At 43.2% G+C, this 20,472-nt stretch overlaps 1 protein-coding gene across 5 annotated transcripts in view; it reads left to right on the top strand.

Moving 5' to 3' along the window:
• HMCN1 (hemicentin 1) overlaps positions 1 to 20,472 on the top strand; it is a 180,605-nt gene that overhangs the window by 26,579 nt on the left and 133,554 nt on the right. For all 5 annotated transcript variants that reach the window (XM_048312736.1, XM_048312737.1, XM_048312735.1 and 2 more), the window contains exons 2-6: positions 4,272 to 4,342; positions 8,132 to 8,290; positions 8,825 to 8,947; positions 16,424 to 16,595; positions 17,740 to 17,846. In XM_048312736.1, coding sequence (XP_048168693.1) covers positions 4,272 to 4,342; positions 8,132 to 8,290; positions 8,825 to 8,947; positions 16,424 to 16,595; positions 17,740 to 17,846 — 632 coding nt within the window. The remainder of the gene's footprint in view (positions 1 to 4,271; positions 4,343 to 8,131; positions 8,291 to 8,824; positions 8,948 to 16,423; positions 16,596 to 17,739; positions 17,847 to 20,472) is intronic.

The raw sequence follows: 20,472 nt of genomic DNA, 5'->3' as shown, positions 1-20,472 counted from the left end.
TGTTATTGGGATATCAGAGATTTGTCACTATTCTGTGGTAGGTTTGGGGTTTTTTCTTTTTCTATTTTTCTTTTTCATTTTTCACCTCTGCACAGCTCCCTCTAGGTGACCAGGAAAGTTTTGGAGTAGTGAGCAATGGAGAGACCCCCACAACAAACCAGTCCCAAATATTTCCACATGGGTCCCTAAGTCATAGTTTTGAAATCTATATTTCCTTGGAAGTATTCAGTGGTGTGGAGGCTTTTTGGGGGGATATCTTCGCTTTATTTATTTAGTAAGTTGGTTTTAATCCTGGATATGGCTTTGCATTAGCAAAACATCCTTGTTGTGAATTAGAAGAAGGAATTCTGTGGGTGAGAGCACTCCGCAAGGTTTAGCATCTCTGCCAAAATTCCTTCAGCTACCAAGTATCATTTAGAGCTTTTTTATTCCTTCTGGAACAAACAAATCCAGTGTTCTGAGTTGATGAGAGGTAGGCAAATGGCTTCCATATTCCTTTGCTAGATCTCCTGAAGCACCCAGCTGTCCAAAGCAGACATTTGGTGCAGATATGTTCTGTGGTCAGGACTCTGTAGGGGAGTGCCAAATTTGCAATCACCATCAGCGGTAATTATGTGTGATTGTGTGTCATGGGGAAATCTGTGGTTTTCCCAATGTGCTTGCTGCTCAGCTTAATGCTCACATAAACACGTGGCCATTTGAGGTGTGGCAGAAAGCCATGGAAAAACAGCAGGGCCTTTTGGAATGGCCAGTTTCTCAGGTTGCTGTGGGCTTTTCTCCTTATTTACCAATGAGGTGGTTTTTACAAGACTTGCCCCAGAAAGGAAGTATCAAAATCCTTGATCTCTGTGTTATTCAGTTTTATGTTGTCGTAGTTGTTTAATTGCTTAGGTACAAGCTCAGATACCACGGTGGCTACATTGAGTTTTGTGATTTCAGTTTTGGAAGTCCAGGCTTTGCTCAGGGATGTGCAGCCATTCCTTTAAAACGTTTCCTTTCCGCTGTTACTGGTTTGTGTGTCTGCAGCATTTGATTCTTGGATTCCTGAGTCAGTCTGGAAGAGCTGACATTTACGCTGTACTTGTGAGGCCTGAGGGTTGAGTTGGTGCCTCACAAAGACTCGCTGCCATTCTGGGGCTGTGTCAGCTTTTCCACGTTTGCACAGCTCCCTCTGGGTGACCAGGAAAGTTTTGGAGTAGTGAGCAATGGAGAGACCCCTACAAGAAACCAGTCCCAAATATTCCCATATTGGTCCCTAAAAATCGATTCAGATTGCAGCATGAGAATGGAAAACCATACCTCCTCATCCCTGGAAGTGTCCAAGGCCAGGCTGGACGAGGCTTGGAGCAGCCTGCGCTAGTGGAAGGTGTTCCTGCCCATGGCAGAGGGTGGGACTGGATGGGCTTTTCCCTTCCAACCCAAACCACCCTGTGATTCTGTATTCTGTTAGAGTGTTCCATGTGTCAAGCTTTACCTAAAGAACTAATGAAGCTAAAAAATGTATGCTTTTCTTCTGCTTGGTGTGTTTACAGAGTGTAGTTTCTGAGTAAATATTCTGTGTTTGGAGTGATAGGTTTAAACTATGCTTGGTAAGTAAATTTAAAGCACTTCTCATAATGCCCTCTCACTTTTTAATGTTCTGGACACTTTGAAGGCCTGTGTTTACCTGTGTTGGTGAAACAGCCTTACTTGGGCTGCACTTGGAGGTCACAGAATGAGGATGAAAGAAACTAAAGCTGGCTAAGGCTATTAAAGCTTTTCTGACAGGCAGGTCACATAAGCTGGTGACACAACAGCATGTGAAGGACAGCTGCTGAGTTTTTTTGGGACAAGCTGGTAAGTGTTCAGGTGGTGAGGAAGAAAGAGCCCCATCACCATTCAGACGTGGCCTTAGTTGTGGAATCAGCTGGGGACATCTGCCCCTGCACGGCTCCTGCGGGGTTCTCTGCTCTGTCCTGCCCACAGCACTTGATGCTGACTGTGCCACACTGTGTTTCTGACTCGTGGCCCGAGTGCCGTTTCCCAGCTGAGCTCTTTGTTGAGCTCTCAGCAGAGGGCGGCCGCAGCCGTGCTCCTGCAGGAAGCTGGCCGGGCTGCGCTTGGCATCGGCGCTGCTGGAGCCAGCCTGTGCTGCCTGCAGAGGAACGAGGCCAAGTTCTCCGCCCGTCTGACCTGATGGGCTGTTTTAGCTTAGCCGAAGGAGTGTTGCTTTTCAGATCTTTATTTTATAGGGTAAGAAAGCCTTTCCAAAGGATTTACTGCCCTAGACTGAAACACTGAATCCCTCAGTGGGATGGGAATAATGGAGCTAATGGGGTTACTGTATGGATAAACCCCAGTCAGTGACGTGCTTTAGAACAGTGCTTGGCAAAGGGGAGCTTGGAAGCAAAACAATTTGGAGGTAGCTTTATTGCAGGTGTTTGCTTTAAAGGACACCCAAAGGAGAATGGTGCCAGGTGGAGTGGGAGGAGTGGGAGCACAGCGGGATGAGGTATGTGAAGGAACAGTGAGTCCTTATAGTGGCTCTTTTAATGATAGTGCAGCATTTTAGTACATGGCATTCACAGATAAATGACTCACAGCCATACAAAAAACCCCTAAGGACAGTTTAATAGTCTAGGAAAGATTTTGTGTGATCTCATGGGTGACTTTGAAACAAATTAAACCTAAAGACACTCATAAATAGAGCCTGCCCAGCAAATACTGGTGTGATTGGAGTAGACCTTAGCGATGGCTGTTGTAACTCCAGTGAAATAAAACTTTGGACTGTTTAAGAAAGAAAACTGTCTGTATTATATGGAAGATAAGTGCATATTAACTTTTATAGAGCTTGGAAAGTGTTGTGAGGTCTGCTGAGGCAGCACTTCCCTGTGAGCTGCAGCTGTATTAAATTGGCACTGCTGCAGTTTCATGCTTGGCTTTTACCCTGACAGCAGAATTGTGCCCCATTTGGTCTGTTGGGACTCAGCTGATCTCTTTAAGTGCTTTGGAGCACTCAACTGGTAGAAATCTCTTCATTTTTGTGTGTGAGTGTGTTTATTTACTGATTTTTGGCAGAGCATTCTGACTGCTCTCGCTGAGCTGGGCAAGTGCCCATGGCCAAGGCAGCAATGCCTGCCCGGGCCAGGCAAAGAATGAAGGGCACAGGTGCCAAGGCAGATTGAGGTGAGCAGGCAGGAAATCACGGCACAGGAACCAGCTGGCTGGAATCACATTTGATACCAATCAGGAAGGCAGCTGTGTGAGAGGCAGAGGGACAGCTCTGTGGGACTGAGAAATGCTCACATATGGGCTGCTGTTACATACCCCAGGCAATTTCACTTGGACATCCTGCCCTTCCTCAGTAGACAAAGACATGGCAAATGCCATGAATAAAGCTGTTTCTTTCTGCTTTCGTTCTTTCTGGCAGCTCCTGCTAGATGGGCTGGGATTGGGGATAGGGCTCACACTGGGATTTTTCCAGAGGTATGTTTTTTTTTTTTCAGGGAAGAGTTCTGGCACATATCTTTTTTTCTCTTTCTTTTTTTTTACATGAGTAAAATTGCAAAGCCACATATGTGTGTTCTGTCCAGAGAGGCCTCTTCATGTTTACCTAGAAACACAAAATCATGGCATGCTTTGGGTTGGAAGGGACCTTAAAGCCCATCCAGTGCCTACCCCTGCCATGGGCAGGGACACCTTCCACTAGCCCAGGTTGCTCCAAGCCCCATCCAACCTGGCCTTGGACACTTCCAGGATCCAGCTTCTCTGGGCACCCTGTGCCAGGGCCTGCCCGCCCTCACAGGGAAGAATTGCTTCCCCAGTATCTGATCTCCTTAAGTTTGAAGCCGTTCCCCCTTGTCCTGTCTCTCCAGGCCCTTGTCCAACGTCCCTCTCCAACTCCCTTGGAGCCCATTTAGGCTCTGGAAGGCTGCTATAAGGTTTTCCCAAAGTCTCTTTTTCTCCAGTCTGAAGAGCCTCTTTCTGGAAAAATACATTATTTCTTGGTCCAGCAACATGTGTTCTGGGAATTTTTGTTCGCTTTTTATTACTAAGAACAATTAAATGTTTGATCAAAATCAAAGGTGAAAGGCTTTATGTGCCTATAAATGTTTAAGACACAGAGATTGGTAATACTGGAATGATATTAAAGTTACCAGATTTGAAATCATAGGTTTCAGTACTGGGGATATCATTCCCTACTATTTCTTTCTGTTTGATGCTTTTAGTTTCATTTTTTTACTACCATATGTCTTTTGATAACTCTGTGTTTTCTTCATGTTTCATTCTAGAAATTGGTCCAGTGACAATAACCACAGATCCCAAGAAATTTCAGTTTGAACTTAGGGAACTTTATGTTCAGGTGAGTAGCTTGTTTCTTACGTGATTCTAGCAAAGACTGTTTCCTCATGCTAATCTTTCCTCTTGTGCTGATATTCCTGCTGCAAGCATTCATGAAGAGGTAGATCACTTACCTCTGTCATTTTGCCTGCACAAACTGTCATCTTCCTGCTCGTTCTAATTTGGGATTATGCTTCATTCCATTGTTTTAGTTTACATCGTGTGGAGACACGGTTCGATGACACAAGAAGGAATAGTTAGGTAATGTTAACATTTAGTTGGCATTTTCATTAGTCCTGCCACTTGTCCACAGACACTTTTATGGACTTTTACTGTGTTCTGGAAATTATATTCCATGAACACCATTCAAACAAGAGGACTGTAAGACCCGTCAGGTTTTCCATAGGCACTGCCTTCCCTGCCGTGCATTACTTGGCACTTACTGATTCAAAGGCTTCTTAGAATCACAGAATATCCTGAGCTGGAAGGGACCCACAGGGACCATCCAGCCCAACCCCTGGCCCTGCACAGAAACCCCAACAATCCCAGCCTGTGCATCCCTGGGAGCGGTGTCCAAACGCTCCTGGAGCTCCGGCAGCCTCGAGGCCGTGCCCATTCCCTGGGGAGCCTGGGCAGTGCCCCAGCACCCTCTGGGGGAAGAACCTTTCCCTGATCTCCAGCCTGACCCTCCCTGACACAGCTCCAGCTGCTCCCTCAGGTAATGTAAAGAAAGGGGGAGGTATGGGAATGGAGTTATCCTTACTGACAGAACATATGTTGCTATTGTCTTATCTTTAACCAAGGAAAATGCTTCTGACCTGTGGTGAACCTTGCTGGAGTCAGTAGTGCCAGACAGGCTCTCCCTCAGAAACTGGCACATGGTGTAATCCATGTAAGAACAGATTGCTTGAAGATTACTTTAAAAGTTGGCAGAAGGTTTGAAATCAAGAGAAAACAATAGCTATTGCAGTTTTCTCCTTCATGGGGAAATTTAAACTTCAAAACTCCATCCAGTTTTCATGTTTTGTTTCCTCCATAGTTATACTGGACGGTAATTGCAGCTGTTTCTAAAAGGTGGGTGATTTAGGCGAAGCTTTTGGGAATTTCAAACTCTTCATTTCTAATCAAGTTGTTTAAAAGTTTCTGTCTAGTGAATTTTAGATTTCTTTCTTTAATGCTGGCTGATCGCATATTTCATAATTACTTTCAAGATGTGCTCATTCTGCTGTATGAAGGCTGACACTGACTTGTATTCATCCATTATATTGGTGAAGGGCCAAAATAGAAATCAAAAAATGATTAGAACAGGACCAATAGGTCATCTTGCAGTAGAGAAAATGTGAACACTTTCTACAGGTTTGTTACCAGTATTTTTCCAAAAAGACTGAGAAAAGATGCAAGAGTGAATGTTGTGGAGGTAGAGGAACTTTTGAGCTGGGTTCATTTTGAGAAAGGGCATGGACTAAATATTCTCATTAATGAATAAAGCTAAAATGAAGGTGAAGAGAAATTATTTCAAAGCGTCTGACATATAAAACATATTATATCAAAATATGCTCAACTTGCCCTCCCTAAGTGTCAGGGTAAGCCCAGCTCTTGTTTTCCATTCATGTCATAGAATAGTTGGAGGGTCACTTGGCTGGCATTTGACATCGGGTAGAAATTGGACTGTGTACATTTCACTGCAGAAACTGGGCCCTGCTCTTTTTACATTCAGAGTGATAAAGGACATACTGCTTGGATACAGGATCAGCTTAGGAGGTATCACCTATATTTCATCAGTAATTAACTGTGAATCATTCTTGTGGACAGCGTGATAAGAACGTGGACTTGGGCAGCAATGGCTCCTTAATGTCTTTTTTTTTTTTTTTTTTTTTGGTTAAGGAGATTTTTTTGTGTGTTTCTGTGGGCCTGTTTAAACTGAAGGGAAAATGAAGCTTCCTGAGCTTGACTCACCTCAGCTTTTCCAGCTACCAGCTAGGTAGCTGTATTTAATTTCAATTTGGAGAGGAAGGTAGGAAATACTGAATGGAAATTTTTCTACTTTTTTTCTTTGAGTAAAGGCAATACTAAATGTTAAATGTTAGGAAGCAGTTCTGCCTGTGAGGGGGGGGGAGGCCCTGGCACAGGGTGCCCAGAGAAGCTGTGGCTGCCCCTGGATCCCTGGAAGTGTCCAAGGCCAGGTTGGATGGGGCTTGGAGCAACCTGGGCTAGTGGAAGGTGTCCCTGCCCATGGCAGAGGTTGGCACTGGATGAACTTTAAGGTCCTTCCAATCCAAACCATTTCATGATGATGATGTTTTGTTGTTCTACCAGCTGCCTTTTAAGAGTATTATTCTACATTATGGGAATAAAAAAGTCCATGCTTGTTCTCAGAACAACCATTTAGATCAGTAGTGCTTTTCATGTTCTATGCAGAAAACAGATGCTGCCATATAGAATATTATGAGATGATAATCAAGTAGACTTGAAGTGGGAATAGAAATTTTCCTGTTCCAAGTAGGTGTCTGTAGAAATTAGCTATTATTTTGACTTTGCCCACAAATTAAAGCTTTATGTGGAAGAGTCTTCTGCTGAAAGAACTTGGATATACTGATGTGTCCCACTGGACTGTATAGACATTGCTAAGATAAAGTTCTGTGTGTCAAAAATCTTCTTGGAGAGTTCTCTCTTGCATTTTAGGCTGTCTGGAGTCTACCACCTGCTTTTCCCATAAAAGTAAGGCTACATTTAGGAGAACTGACTTTGGAAAAGAACAATGGTTCTTATATGACTTACAGAAAGAACAGTGACCATGTGCTTGTTCTTTAGCATAGGTGAGAAACTTATTGATATTCTTGCTTTGAAATTGGATTAAGGATACTGATAGATTAAATTTGTTCCCAACATGAACATTTCACTGAGGACAAGCATAATTCTTGAGTATGAAGGACTGCTCTCTTTTTGCTGCCTTCTTTCTCAGCATGTGTAGATTTGTATATACATATGTGTGAAGGCATGTTGATTGTAAAAATAAAAGAAATAAATTTTATATTTAACATTGAATGTGCAGAGATCTGTTGTAGATGATGGGGCAGGTTTTACAGTTTGTATCAGCTCTTTGGAAAGTTCTGTCTTCAATATGCCAAGTTAATTTTTATGTAAGTTAGTGAGCTTTTATTTAAACAGTATTTCTCCTGAATTCTTAATTTAGGGAGAGGAACTAATCCCTTCCTCTAAAGATAAAATCATACTTGGAAGCATTTTGATTGAACACAGGTTCTGAAAAACCTCCAGCTCTGCAGCTGCTGCAATGCAGAGCTGTGGGAGCACAGCACCTGTGCCCTCTGCTGAGCTCCCTGTCCCAGGGTGGAGTCCAGGACAGGATTTTGCTGCTCTGGTGTCCAGAGATGCTCCTGGAGCTCGGCACTGCCTGCCTGGGATCATTTCCCACCTGACCTCCCGTGACTGCTGTGTGCTACCAGAGCAGAGGAGTTGTCAGCCAGGAACAGAGCATGTGAGTGTGGGAAACGGGGCTGTCACAAGAGCTGGAGCTGAGCACAACATGGATGAGAGTGAGCATGACACCAGCCAACGTCAGGGCTCTTCCTTTCACTTTATTTTCTCTTTGGAATTGTTGCAGTTGCTGCTTGTGAGTGTGTGACAGTACTCTGCAGAAACCATAAAATCCTTAGGGTGGAAAAGGTGAATAAATGATCAGAGGCTGAGGAAGCATCTGTCTTGAAGGTCCCAAAAGAAAGTAACTTATTTGGTATGTTTTCTTCCGTTAAAAAAAAAAAAAAAGTTATGTTTTCTTTCTACTTGTGAATAGGGTGGTGGAGACTGTCCAGAAATGAGCATTGGGGCAATAAAGATTGCTCTAGAAATTTCCCTGCCTGGCTCTTTCATCTATGTATTTACTGATGCCCGATCCAAGGATTACAGACTGACCCATGAAGTGCTTCAACTCATCCAACAGAAACAGTCACAGGTAACGAGGGGATTTGCATTTCCCAGCTGGGTTGTGTGTTTAATGCTCTGCTTTGCTCAATGACAAAGGATAGAATTCTCCTGTGTGACACTTGGTGAAGTCTTTTTACAGAAGGGACCATAATACTGCATTCTAAGGATTTTTAAAATTTTTGTAGAGTTAACTGATCTGGTTAAGGAAAAACTGAGTGGAATATTCCTTTTATTATTGTGAATTAAATAATGCAACTGAATCTTCTACCAGTAGATGTGGTTTTGGCCAGCTTATCACTTATGTAGATTTTTTAATGTTGTTCTAAAAGAAGTGTTGTGTAAATAACAGGGCTGATTGATTTTTAAAGGGATTTTTGTCTGTTCCTTTTCTTCTGCTTTGCTTTTTCCATCAGTACTGAGTGCAATGACTCTATCCATGCAAAGTAACAAACCCATCCCAAGAGACGCATTCTTCTGTTGTCTTGCCTTAATGCTGCCTTGGCAATGCTTTCCTCACCTGTGCACATGTGCCCAATGACTTACTGATTTTTCTTTAATCCAGGTGGTATTTGTGCTGACTGGAGACTGTGATGACAGGGATCATATTGGTTACAAGGTCTATGAAGAAATTGCCTCAACAAGTTCTGGTCAAGTTTTTCACTTGGACAAAAAACAAGTTAATGAGGTAACTTTGCTTGAGTTTTGCAGTAGATAAAGAAAACAAGGCAAGAGTTATACTCTAAATCTTTAAAGGGACCTGATGGTGGGTTAGGGAGCAGAAGGGGGAACTTCTAAATGTTCTGCTTTTAGTATGTGGACTCTGTTCCAGCTTTCCCTCCCTTCCTTTCTCCACTTCTATATCAGGATGCAATTCTGTGACTTTTGTTGACATTAGGGAAGTGTGAAGGGCCACATCTCACCAGAACCTCCCCAGCTTCCCTCTGCCTGTGCCAGAAGGCTTCCAGGAGAAGAGCTTTTAAAAAAAGAGCAGTTCTGGGCTCTGCATAGCCCTGTGGCCTTTCTGCTCAGAACAAGAGCCCAGTATCAGCTTTAAATGAGCGTTTGGTGAGCTGCTACTTAGCCTGGACAAAAATGTTCCCCACATAGGATAGATAGTGTGAACTCTCAGGTTTCCATTGTTCACAGAGTCATGGAAGTAACTTTTTAATTGAGGTTATCATTGCAATACTTTTGCCACTTCTGCTGCCCTCCTGGTAGCTGTGGCTCCTCGCCCACAGCCATGAACGACTATTTCCTTTGGGAATGCTGGTGAGTCTCAGACAGAAATGAAACTGCAGAAGTGCGTGAGAAAACAGTTTGGAGAGAGGTGAAATCACATGGTATTTATCTGGAGAGCTGGAGTTGTTTATAAATGTTGTAAACATTCCCCTTTGAATCCCCAGTATAGCAATAACTAGCTGAGGTTTTAAAATAAAAATTTACTCTAGTTTGTTCCTTCTTTCTGTCCTAAAATTTGGACAATGATAAATGTTGGACATAAATTGCATTTTTCTACAGCTGTTGCTTATAAAAATTGAAGTTCTCATTGGGAATGATTGAAGCTGTTGCCAGTGATGTGAAGGTGGTCAAAAGGAGAAACTTCCCAGAAGATTTATCCTCCAAAAGTTGGGTTAAAATTTGGAGGAAGAGAAATTACCTGCTTGTTCTGTGCAGATCCTGGCTTGCATTTTTCTATTATGTATGAAGGGTAAAACTTCTCTGTGACACTCCATGAAACCCCTTTGTACAGAAGGGATCATCATGAAATGAGATGGTCTTTAAGGGCCCTTCCAACCCAACCCATTCTGTGACCCTCTGATACTGCCAGTGGGAAATGCTCTTTGCCAGGAGGGAGTTTTAGGATAAAGTTTTGGTTTGATTGTTGTGATTTTGTTTTCTCCTGCCTTTGGGAGGTAGAAGTGAGCAAATAAAACCATTTGTAGGTTCTAGGCAGCACCATGTTCTGGAGTGGAGCTGGCACAAGCTGCTCTCCTGGCTGCCTGCTGCTGCTTTCTGAACTTGGCACTTCCCTGTTTCTAAGAACGCCATCTTCTGCCAGAAAGGATAGACTGTCTTGGAATTTTGGGTAAGGTTTTAAGCAGGGGGTTTCAGTAGCCACTTTCACCCCCTCCCAGCTTTATCTCAACATTTCTTTTGAGTAAATAATCCTAAAATTGTAGAGTCATAAAATGACTCCTGGGTTGCAAGATATCTTGAAGATCATCTCATTCCCCATCCCCTGCCATGGGCAGGGGCACATTCCACTATCCCAGGTTGCTCCAAGCCCTGTCCAACCTGGCCTTGGACACTTCCAGGGATGGGGAAGCCACAGCCTCTCTGGTCAGCCTGTACCAGGGCCTCACCTCTGCACAAGAGCCAAGGGCGAAATCAGTAGGTGATATTTTTGCAGGGTTTTTCTGAGAGGGAGGGAAAAATACAGCCTGTGGCCACTGGAAAGAGATGCTTAAGCAGTGTGAGAGATTGCCTAAGGTGGAAAAAAACCAAACCCTAAATCACTTTCAGAAGTCTTCCACAATAACTGCTGAACAATTTGTGTTAAAACCGAACCCAAAAGACTCTGCAATTTTAGTGATTATTGACCTTACATAAATCTGTGTCTGGGCCAAGTGACTATGAAAATGAGTTGACCAAATTGCTGCCATCCCCAATAAAACCTTCTCTGCGGTTTCAGTTCTGGATCAGCATTGATTCCAAGAAGCATTTCCACCAGTGGGTAGATGCCAACAAACAGGACATCTCGAAGAGATCTGATCAGCTGTTTATGGGGTAGCCCTCAGGCAGGATTCAGCAGCAATCAAACAATCACACTTGCCCTCCTTTTTCTCTGAGGAGTCGATGATGTGTAAAGAATGCAGTTTATAAATGCTGAAGCACACTCACCGTTGTGGGCCCAGAGACAGCCAGTGCTGGATTGGGGATTAGGGAACAGCTACAAAGTCCCTGCCGAGTACCCTGCCAAATCAATGCCTTGTTTTGTTAAAACATTTTGATTATTCTACCCCCCAAAAACCCAAACAAAGCTATTTTTAGTGTATAAAGTTTCAAACTATACCTCTTGTTCTTGCCCTTTGAGCATTAAGTGCAGAATGAAGCAATATTCTAAGCTAGATATAAGGAAACACAGCAAAACAGTACTTGATACACATCCAGTGCTTGTGTACGGGCAACACTGAAAATTTCGTGCCTTTTTTTTACTTGTGAAAAACATCTTCTGATTTCAAATACTACAATTAACTTGCACAAAATTATTGGTGCTTGACAAAGTTGTGTTGGGTTCAGTCCAGCAAAGCATGAAATGCATAAGTATCTCCACTTACCTGCTGAAGGTAGCTCATCTAAGAGTCTGGGGTGAAGGTCCTATTTTTACAAACTCACTGTGATTACTGTGCATTAGATAAATGAGAGCATTTATGTAGTTAGGGTATCAAGGCCCCATCTCTGGGAGTGGTCAAGGCCTGTGTTGGGGCTCTGAACAACCTGGACTAGTGAAGGTGTTCCTGCCTATGGCAGGGGTGTGAGACAAGATGAGTTTTAATGTACCTTCCAACACAAACCATTATAAGGTTGTAATATTCTGAAACTTTGTCCCCAGTGTCTTGGAAAGCCTTTATCAAAGTGCTTTATCAAAGCACTGAAGTCCTGGTTTTGAAATGTGTTTCTTTAGGGTGAGATTTCTCTGGTTGCTTTTGTAGACTCAGGGCTTAATTTGCAACAATTGCTTGAAATTTAAATGAATCTCAGAATATCCTGAGCTGGAGGGGAGCTGCAAGGATTGAGTCCAACCCCTGGCCCTGCACAGGCACCCCAACAGTCCCACCCTGTGCATCCCTGGGAGCGGTGTCCAAACACTCCTGGAGCTCTGGCAGCCTTGGGGCCGTGCCCATTCCCTGGAGAGCCTGGTCAGTGCCCCAGCAGCCTCTGGGGGAAGAACCTTTTCCTTGATCTCCAGCCTGACCCTCCCTGACCCAGCTCCAGCTGCTCCCTCAGGTTCTATTCTCACGGCATCGAGAATATGCATCAAACATGAGTTAAATTCCCTGTTAGGAGCAGATTCTCTATTTTCATAACTGTGTCCAATTTCCAGAAGGTACTAATTTTGACTTGAACTGAAGTTACATTACACCACACCTAATTACCCTACTGTAAGGAAATTCCTCTAAAGGGTTGTGATGCCCACAGGTTTGTACTGATGCCAGAGTGGGTGTTGAGATGAACTGTGATGATCAGCAGAGTGTGAATGTGGTGCTGTGGAAAATAGTGGAGATTTATTAGTCACTGGCAGTTCAGGTTATGTCTCCAGGTCATTTTGATTGATTGTGGCAAAAATGAGTCATTCCTGTGTCTGATGAACTGGACTGATCAGTGTGGATAGAGCTGGGAGTTCACGAGGACTGAGCTGGTGAGTGGTCTTTTTCCATTTCTTTTAGTGTTGGAGCACTTGATTTTTCTTATTCTGACCTTTCTGTAAGAAGGGAAAATTATCCTTAGACTCCTTAAAAATACATCTTTCTTCCTGATTTTTAAAATAAGTAGAATTGGATCTTCCGTATACAGAACATTGATGGGAGGAGAACTGAGAATGATGTCGAGGCACAGCTTTGACTTTGATGGAAGAAGGGGGTGTTGTTGAGTGACTTGAAAGCTGGATGAACCTATATGGGGAAAAAAAGAGAGTTTGGGATTGGGTGAGAAGCCTGTGAATGAACGCGATGCAGTGGATGAGACGACATTGAGGGGGGACTGAAGACAAGACTGGTGGCAGAGCATTTAGAGGGGATGGTGCAAAAGGGGTTGTTGTGGGGAAGGTGCTGAAGGGTATTGTCTGTAAGATCACAGGTAAAGGGTCTGGTGGTGTTCACTCAAGAGTGCTCTGCTGTGAACAGAGGTCCCTAAAACCCACTGGAGAGCATCCCATTTCTGCTGGCTCTTAGTCCTCCCAGGGGATGGCAACCCAAGGGTTATGCCAGCACAGCTCAGGTTGGTGTTACAGGTCCCTGCTGTGTGTGACCAGTGTGTATTTGGATGATGCTGCAGAGAAAGCAATTTGAAATCTTGTTTCGCTCAGTTAAAGATGTAAAAGGCCCCTTCACGCCTTTTCAAGGATACAATGCAGGTGACAAAGTCAAAAGTTCAAAATTGCAGTTTAAAATGAAGGTTTCTTGCACATCCCTGTCTCTTGCCTTCTGTTCTCCCTCGTCCCAGGCAGGCATTATCCATTTTCATAGAAAAAGGAGGAGTGGTTTCATGGGAAAGGCAGCTGAATGCTTCTATTCTGAAGATACATAATGTATAGTGAATGCCAAACAAAGCAGGGAAAAACAAATAGTTACAGCTGGTCTTTCTCTGGTTTCTATGGAATTTGGAATCTCTGGAAAAAATAAACCATGATCATGTATCTAAGGTCTGTCATAAAGCAACTGCAGAACAGCTTTTGAAAGGCAGTTGAAAGCAGGCAGGCTTAGTTCTTGTGGTTCCTAACTTTGAAGAGCTTGAGATCCAACACCAGAACTTCAGTCGTGTGGTTTTCATACATGTTATAGTTACATATATAATTTATGTTTTATTTTTACAGTATTATTTTCTCATGCACTGTCTCAGTTACATTTTTTGATGTGCATTTAAAAACATTACTAGAATATTTTTCCTCTTTGGGTATAAGTATGAACCCAAATTTACTCAAGCAATGAAACAGTTAACCTGAAATCCTGTTGCTTTGACTGCTTGAGAAATATTCTTGAGTCCCAGAATAAACAAATGGGAATAGAGACCGTGCTCCACAGATTTTGCAGGTTTCAGTATGCATTCCAAGAAATGACCTGACAGCAGGGCAGGTTGCAAGAGCAAATTTTCCAGGGAAATGTTATAAATCATTGCTGTATTTGCCCTTCCCCCTCTAATAATATTCGTCACGTCACATTTTGGCAGAACAACAAAAGCTGCTGTTGTTTGGGGGGCTTTCTGTAAAGGTCCCAGAGGAGAAAAAACCTACTTCCAAACCAGTGTTACAGCAGTATTGCAAACCTCTTTGGAATGACAGGGTTGGGAAATGGATCTCCCAGAATTGCCTATTGAACTTATACAAGCAAGCTGCTGCCAGACTGCAGACAGCTGGGTCACTCTGTTCCTTCCATTTTCAGTTTTGATCTTGAAAAACTCAGAAACTGAAGTTCCTATGGGTTCATTGAATTTTACAATCCATTTAAAAACTTACCTGTGGAGGTGAGATCCTAGAATTAAATGGGAACTTTGCCATATACGTCATACAAAAAAGTGTCATGCTCATCTCACTCTGAGTAGAACATTGAAATTCCTTTGGAAGCATATTTGGACCCAGATGTGTAATTTGTAAAGTAGAACCTAAATGAGTTGGATCTTTTTGAAGCCTTGTGATTCCTGTTCCAGGCTTGTCTAAAGCAAACACAAGTTGCTCCCTAGCTGGTGTCACCAGCTGTTGCACAAACCCCAGTTCTCTCTTGGGCCACGTTACTGCAGGGCTTTGAGCAGCACAGGCAATTTTACTGTGATTTTTTGGGTATGTTCTTTTGCAAACACGCCCAAGCACCTCACTCATGCACACCCTTGGGGAGGGGACACCTGGTCAGTGCGGTCTCACCCTGTGCTGGGAGCACTCAGCACGACTCAGGTGGGGCATTCCTTAGAGTGGAGGGGGAATCATTGATGAAAACCTGCCTCCACCATTTCAAATGTGTTTTCAATGACACCCTTCACTTATTTAAACTTATTTCATCTTAGCACAAAGGTTGCTGGGCATTAATACTGTAACGTATGAGAACAAGTACACTGGAATCTAGTTTCTATCACAAAGTCATCTCACACACAAACCTATAGCATATTTCCATTTTTTCATGGATAAAGTAGGTAAGTTATGCCCAATGAACCAGGGGAATGAGGTTCTTTTGAGCAGTGTGTTGAATTGGGTCCTAGGTTGAAGGACTTGCCCCAGAGACCCCCAGTACTGATGGGTAACACATCCAGGTTAGTTTATTGTTGGTTTCCAAGTTTTGAACTGACATAATCAGAAGATGGTTCTCCTTTACAAGATGTTTCTCAATGCCACCGTAGTCAACTGCAACTTAAGATCACGGTTCAGTATTACTGAGAGTCACATTCACAGTGTTATACAAAGCCAATATTGCTTCAGTAGGATTTAAAAAATATGCTGCAGCTCTGTGATGTACAGAGGTGATGCAAAATCATATAGTTTGACAAACCAGGTATGTTTCTGGGGAGGTTGGATTGGTTGTGGTGGGTTTCTCTTGGCTGATTGTCAAGCTCCCTCTCAGGCACTTACCCCATGCAGAGGAGGAATGGGTTGAGGAAGCTTCTGGGTTGAGATAAAAACAGGGAAATCACCAGTTGTTGTTGAGGGCAAGACTAAGTTGACTTAAGGGAAATTAATTTGTTGCCAATTAAAATAGATATTTAATTATTCCTTCAGGCAGTGGGAAGCAAAGACAAGTAGGAACACCTTTGCCTCCACTTGCCCACCTCAACTTCTCCCCCAGTTCCTCCTCCCTTCTCCAGTGCCACCAGGAATTGTGGTCAGCACACAAGGGTTTCTCTTGGCTGCTCTTCCTCCTCACACCTTTCCTCTCCTTCACTGTGGTCTCTCCCATGGGCTGCTGTCCTGTCCCTGGCGTGGGAGCCTCCATGTCCTGCAGGGACATACCTTCCAAAGCCGTGTTCCCCTCTAGTCCCATCTCTGTGCTGTGCCTAACAGTAATTTGTATTAGGTGTTTTAGGGGAAAAAAACCCTGGAAAAGTCCACAGATAGCAATTACTTGGTACATCTGGATGAGGAAATTTTCCTTGTTGCTTCATGCAACTCAAAATTGATGACTAGAAATGTCCATAGGTTTGTATCCCTAATTCCTTTTTAAAGGACCTGTGGTTGTGTAGAGATGTATCCAGGTGTGCTAGTGTACTCCTTTAAACACCATGCTGACCATGGCTTTGCCAGTATCTTCTGTCAAAATTTCATTTCCTTTAAGTATTCACATTTTAAAAATAAATTAATACAGAATCTCTACAAGACAGTAGAGACAAGCATTTTATCAGAAACTGTTTCAACAGCCAGTACTGCTGACAGTATAGTAACAACTGTTCTTTTCTCTTCTAGGTGTTAAAATGGGTTGAAGAAGCAGTTCAAGCCTCCAAAGTGCATCTCTTGTCTACAGACCATCTGTCCATGGCTGTAAATACTTGGCAGATCCCTTTTGATCCCAGTCTGAAGGAAGTTACAGTGTCCTTGAGTGGTCCTTCACCAGCAATTGAGATTCATAATCCTTTAGGTGAAGTACTTTATACTTTCTTTTGTGATAGTGAAAAACGAGAAGGAAAAATCTCTTCTGATATTTCATTTTTTCCCCTAATATTCTATGTTTTTTTTTCACTTGGAGGACGCTGGAAAACTTCCTTATTCTGTCCACTTCATCTCACCTCCATCTTCTTTGTTACTGTTTGTCCTTGCATTCTGAATTGCTGGGCACTTTTGCCTTTCATCTCTTTATGTATTCCCTGAACCATCATTTAAGGGTTGTACACGATGGTTTTATGTGAGGAGAGTTCAACCATGGTCTGGCTTTTTTGAGCTGTGAGAACATTCAGAACCAAACCTGTCTCCTCTGCCCATCTCCAGCTGAGCAGTGTGTGATGGGAAATGCCATGACAGGTTTGGAGCTAATTTGTAATTGAAGCTATTTTAAACAAATCTATTGTCTATTACTATGTTGATGCCTTAGGAACTTGGAACAGCACTCCAGAAATAAATTCAAATCATATTTTGTATTCTCTGAATGCCTTTTGCCTGAGGATGTAGCTTAAGTTTTAATATCTTGGAAATATTTTATGCCCAGGATGGGTTCCCTGCAATGTGGTCTGGTCTGTCCTGCACTGAGGCATTCTTGTTTACAGGAAAGAGATTTGCTCAGTGTCTGTATTCCAGCCATGCCAACACACAGTCCTGGGTGCAAGTGTCAGGCTTTGCTGAAGCTGTGACCCCTTTCTCATAGATCAGCTCCATGCATCTAAATCCACGGGGTTTCACTGCAATTACTCAAGGCATGTCTAATAGGTTTTGAAAATGGGCACTGGGACATCCCAGTCTCCACTTCCTCTTTCCCTTTAGTGCTGTGAAAGAGCCAGCTGAGTTTTAGGGCTGACGGTTCTTCAGGGTCAGCCTTGAGGACGCAAAATCCCTCTCTAGAGACCCAATTCCTGCACACAACCGCCCACATATAAATGAAAGTTTTCAGTATTCTGTCAAAGAATTATAGGGAATTTTGGCTGTTGTAAATGTCATTGACTGCTAAGTAGTAAGTCAAGTATCAGAAATACGTTGGTACAAAACAACAACATTGTATTTACTCTCTGTTTTTTTTAAGCAATACTGTGTTTACTCCATCCTGTATTTACTTCCTGTTTCTGTTTTTTCAGGCAAGCAGCTCAGTAAGGGATCAGGACTGAACGAATTGCTAAATATCCACAACTCTGCGAAGGTAGTAAATGTCAAAGATCCAGAGCCTGGAACATGGACAATCAAGGTAAAGTTATTGCAGAACCCATGTATGATTGTCCTGTAGCATATAAGGGGGTTGTATAATGATTTATTATGTTATTTATCATAGATACTCACAGCTGTTTTACTGTGTTACAGTAAATGTCCTGTGATCTTGTATTTAATATTGTTGTATACCTCTTTATGTAGGTAAAGCTGTATGATCTCAGCTTTCCTAAATAGATGTGGAAACAAGCCTACTGGTGTGGATCCCTTCTGACTGAACTGTTCTATGGTAGCAGTGTAAATACTCTATAGTCATTTTTGGAGGGGAAGGCACCCGGGTGAGGCACTTTATAGGCAGTGCTGAATGGATCCTGCTGTGCATTGTCCCTACTCTAAGCACAGAGGTGTTTTGAAAAGGATCATTAATTCACATACATCCCTGGGGGAAGCTGTTGATCCTGCTGCAGAACTGCAGCTACAAAAGCATGTTGAGCTCAGCAGCTCAGGGGAGAATTGTTTGAATGTCTGCCTAGGACGGGGGGCTTATCAAAAAGAGGGACAGGGACTTTTTATATGGGCAGATAGTGATGGGACAAGAGGGAAAGGTTTTAAACTGCCAGAGGGCAGGGCTGGATGGGGCTCGTGGGAAGGAATTGTTCCCTGTGAGGGTGGGGAGGCCCTGGCACAGGGTGCCAAGAGAAGCTGTGGCTGCCCCTGAAGTGTCCAAGGCCAGGCTGGACAGGGCTTGGAGCAACCTGGGATAGTGGAAGGTGTCCCTGCCCATGGCAGGGGTTGGCACTGGGTGACCTTTTAATGTTCCTTCCAATTCCATGATCCTATCACCAAAAGTGCTGAAAACTCCAGTACAGAGACAACCTGGTAGGCTGTTAAAAATGAAAAAGAAAAAGGTTTGGGTCCTGCTGGATATGGTAACATGAGCCACACTGGGTCCTGAGACCTTTTCCTACAGTCAGTGCCTTAGGATTCACTTCTGTCACTTGTTGGAGACTTTTAGGGTGAGGGATCAGTGCAGCAAACATGCAGTGCCCTGCAGCCCAGAGGGACAGTGCAGGAAGAGCCCTGTGTGCTCCTGGCTGTGTGATGTGAGCTGAGCCACTGGTGTGGGCCAGCACCTGAGTGCTGGGCTGCAGGAACTGCTGGGGAGGAGAGCCAACAGTCCCCCATGCCCAGGCTGCCACTGGTGGCATGCACTCCTGGCAGCAGGACAGCAGCCCTGCCAAGCCATCAGGCTGCTCCTGCAGGCAGGGCCTGAGAGTTTTTGGGGGGTTGGGAGGGTTTTTTGGCTTTTTTTCTAAGCTCAGAATAATGCTGTCTTCAGCTCTGTGGAGAGCATGAATAACACATTCAAATGGATGTATTTAAAAATGAAGAGCATCTCTTGAATATGTAGTTGAAATATTTTAATCTAACTTTTATGAGCAAGCCAGGTCATGCATTTCTTCATGATACCTGTATTTTGGGCAGTTTTTTGATGTTGTTTGCAAGACAGGAAAGCATCTGTCACAAATCTGTATTTGCTCTTTTGATGATACTCATCCAGCCTGGGAGGGGAAACACTAATGTACAGTCTCTGTAATCCATGTTCAACTAGAAATAATGAGAAGAGACCTAAAGATAACAGTTGGAAAGCAGTCCTGTGTGATAAGGCTAATTCCTGGTGTTTGCCTAGAGACCCCCAGATCCTAGACACGACAGTGAGAGATGTATTTATTTATATTAGGAAATGGTAAAATTTTATAAGGTTATTTTGGCCTTAAAACTCACAAATATCCAAAGGTCTGAGTACTTCATAAAGAGAAATGATTTCCCGGTATATTTTTCTGTGGATTGTTTACTTGGCTTTAGTCACTGGCTTGGCTTATTTAACACAAAGATTTTATGACTTAAGCTTTGTGAAAATTTTATTCACACCATAAGCTCCTTATACAGATGCACCAAACTATAAAAACAGAACTTTATCACTGAGTTTATCTAATGAAATTTTAACTGCCAATTAAGGCTTGATACCTTGAGTTGTTTGGCACAATTAAATATTTCTTTGTATTGTTAACAGCTGGCTTATGTAAAAAAGGCTTTAGTGGTGCTATTTCTGGAGTGAAAGGTTAACCAAATAGAAGGAAATATGTTGTTTTAATCAGATAGGCATCGATTTGTCATGGTGTCTAAAGCCTGTCCCAAGGCTGTTAGTTATAAGAAACAACTGTTTAATTTGATACTCTCATGCAGTGGTGGCAGAGGGGTTCTCTGGAGTAACCTCTCTTCCAGAGGGCTGCAGGAATTTGAGAATGGACCAGGTAAAACTCCAGGGAAAGTTCAATGGAACCTTCCAGACACTGGAAGAGTGTGGAAGTAGGTGAGGAGGAAAAGCCATGGGTTCCTCTGCACCTTTGGGAAGTAGCAGTTGACCTTTCTTTCTCTGCATAGAAACATAGGAAGTAACTCATAATTACTTTGTCTTATTTAAGATGAAAGACCAAAGCTTTCTCCAGAACCTGAAGCTCAGGCTGTTCAAGGGTGATGGATGGGTGGGGGTGGTTCTGATTTGTTTTTTGGTGGTTGAAGCAGAATGACAAGGTGAGGGTACAAAGGTACAGACCAGAGGGGAGAGGTACCTGTGCACCCTCTGCTTTCCAGCTGTGCCTTTG

The sequence above is a fragment of the Corvus hawaiiensis genome, chromosome 9, assembly GCF_020740725.1.
Source record: "Corvus hawaiiensis isolate bCorHaw1 chromosome 9, bCorHaw1.pri.cur, whole genome shotgun sequence".
Taxonomy (NCBI): domain Eukaryota; kingdom Metazoa; phylum Chordata; class Aves; order Passeriformes; family Corvidae; genus Corvus; species Corvus hawaiiensis.
This window is presented reverse-complemented; position numbering and strand designations above follow the sequence as displayed.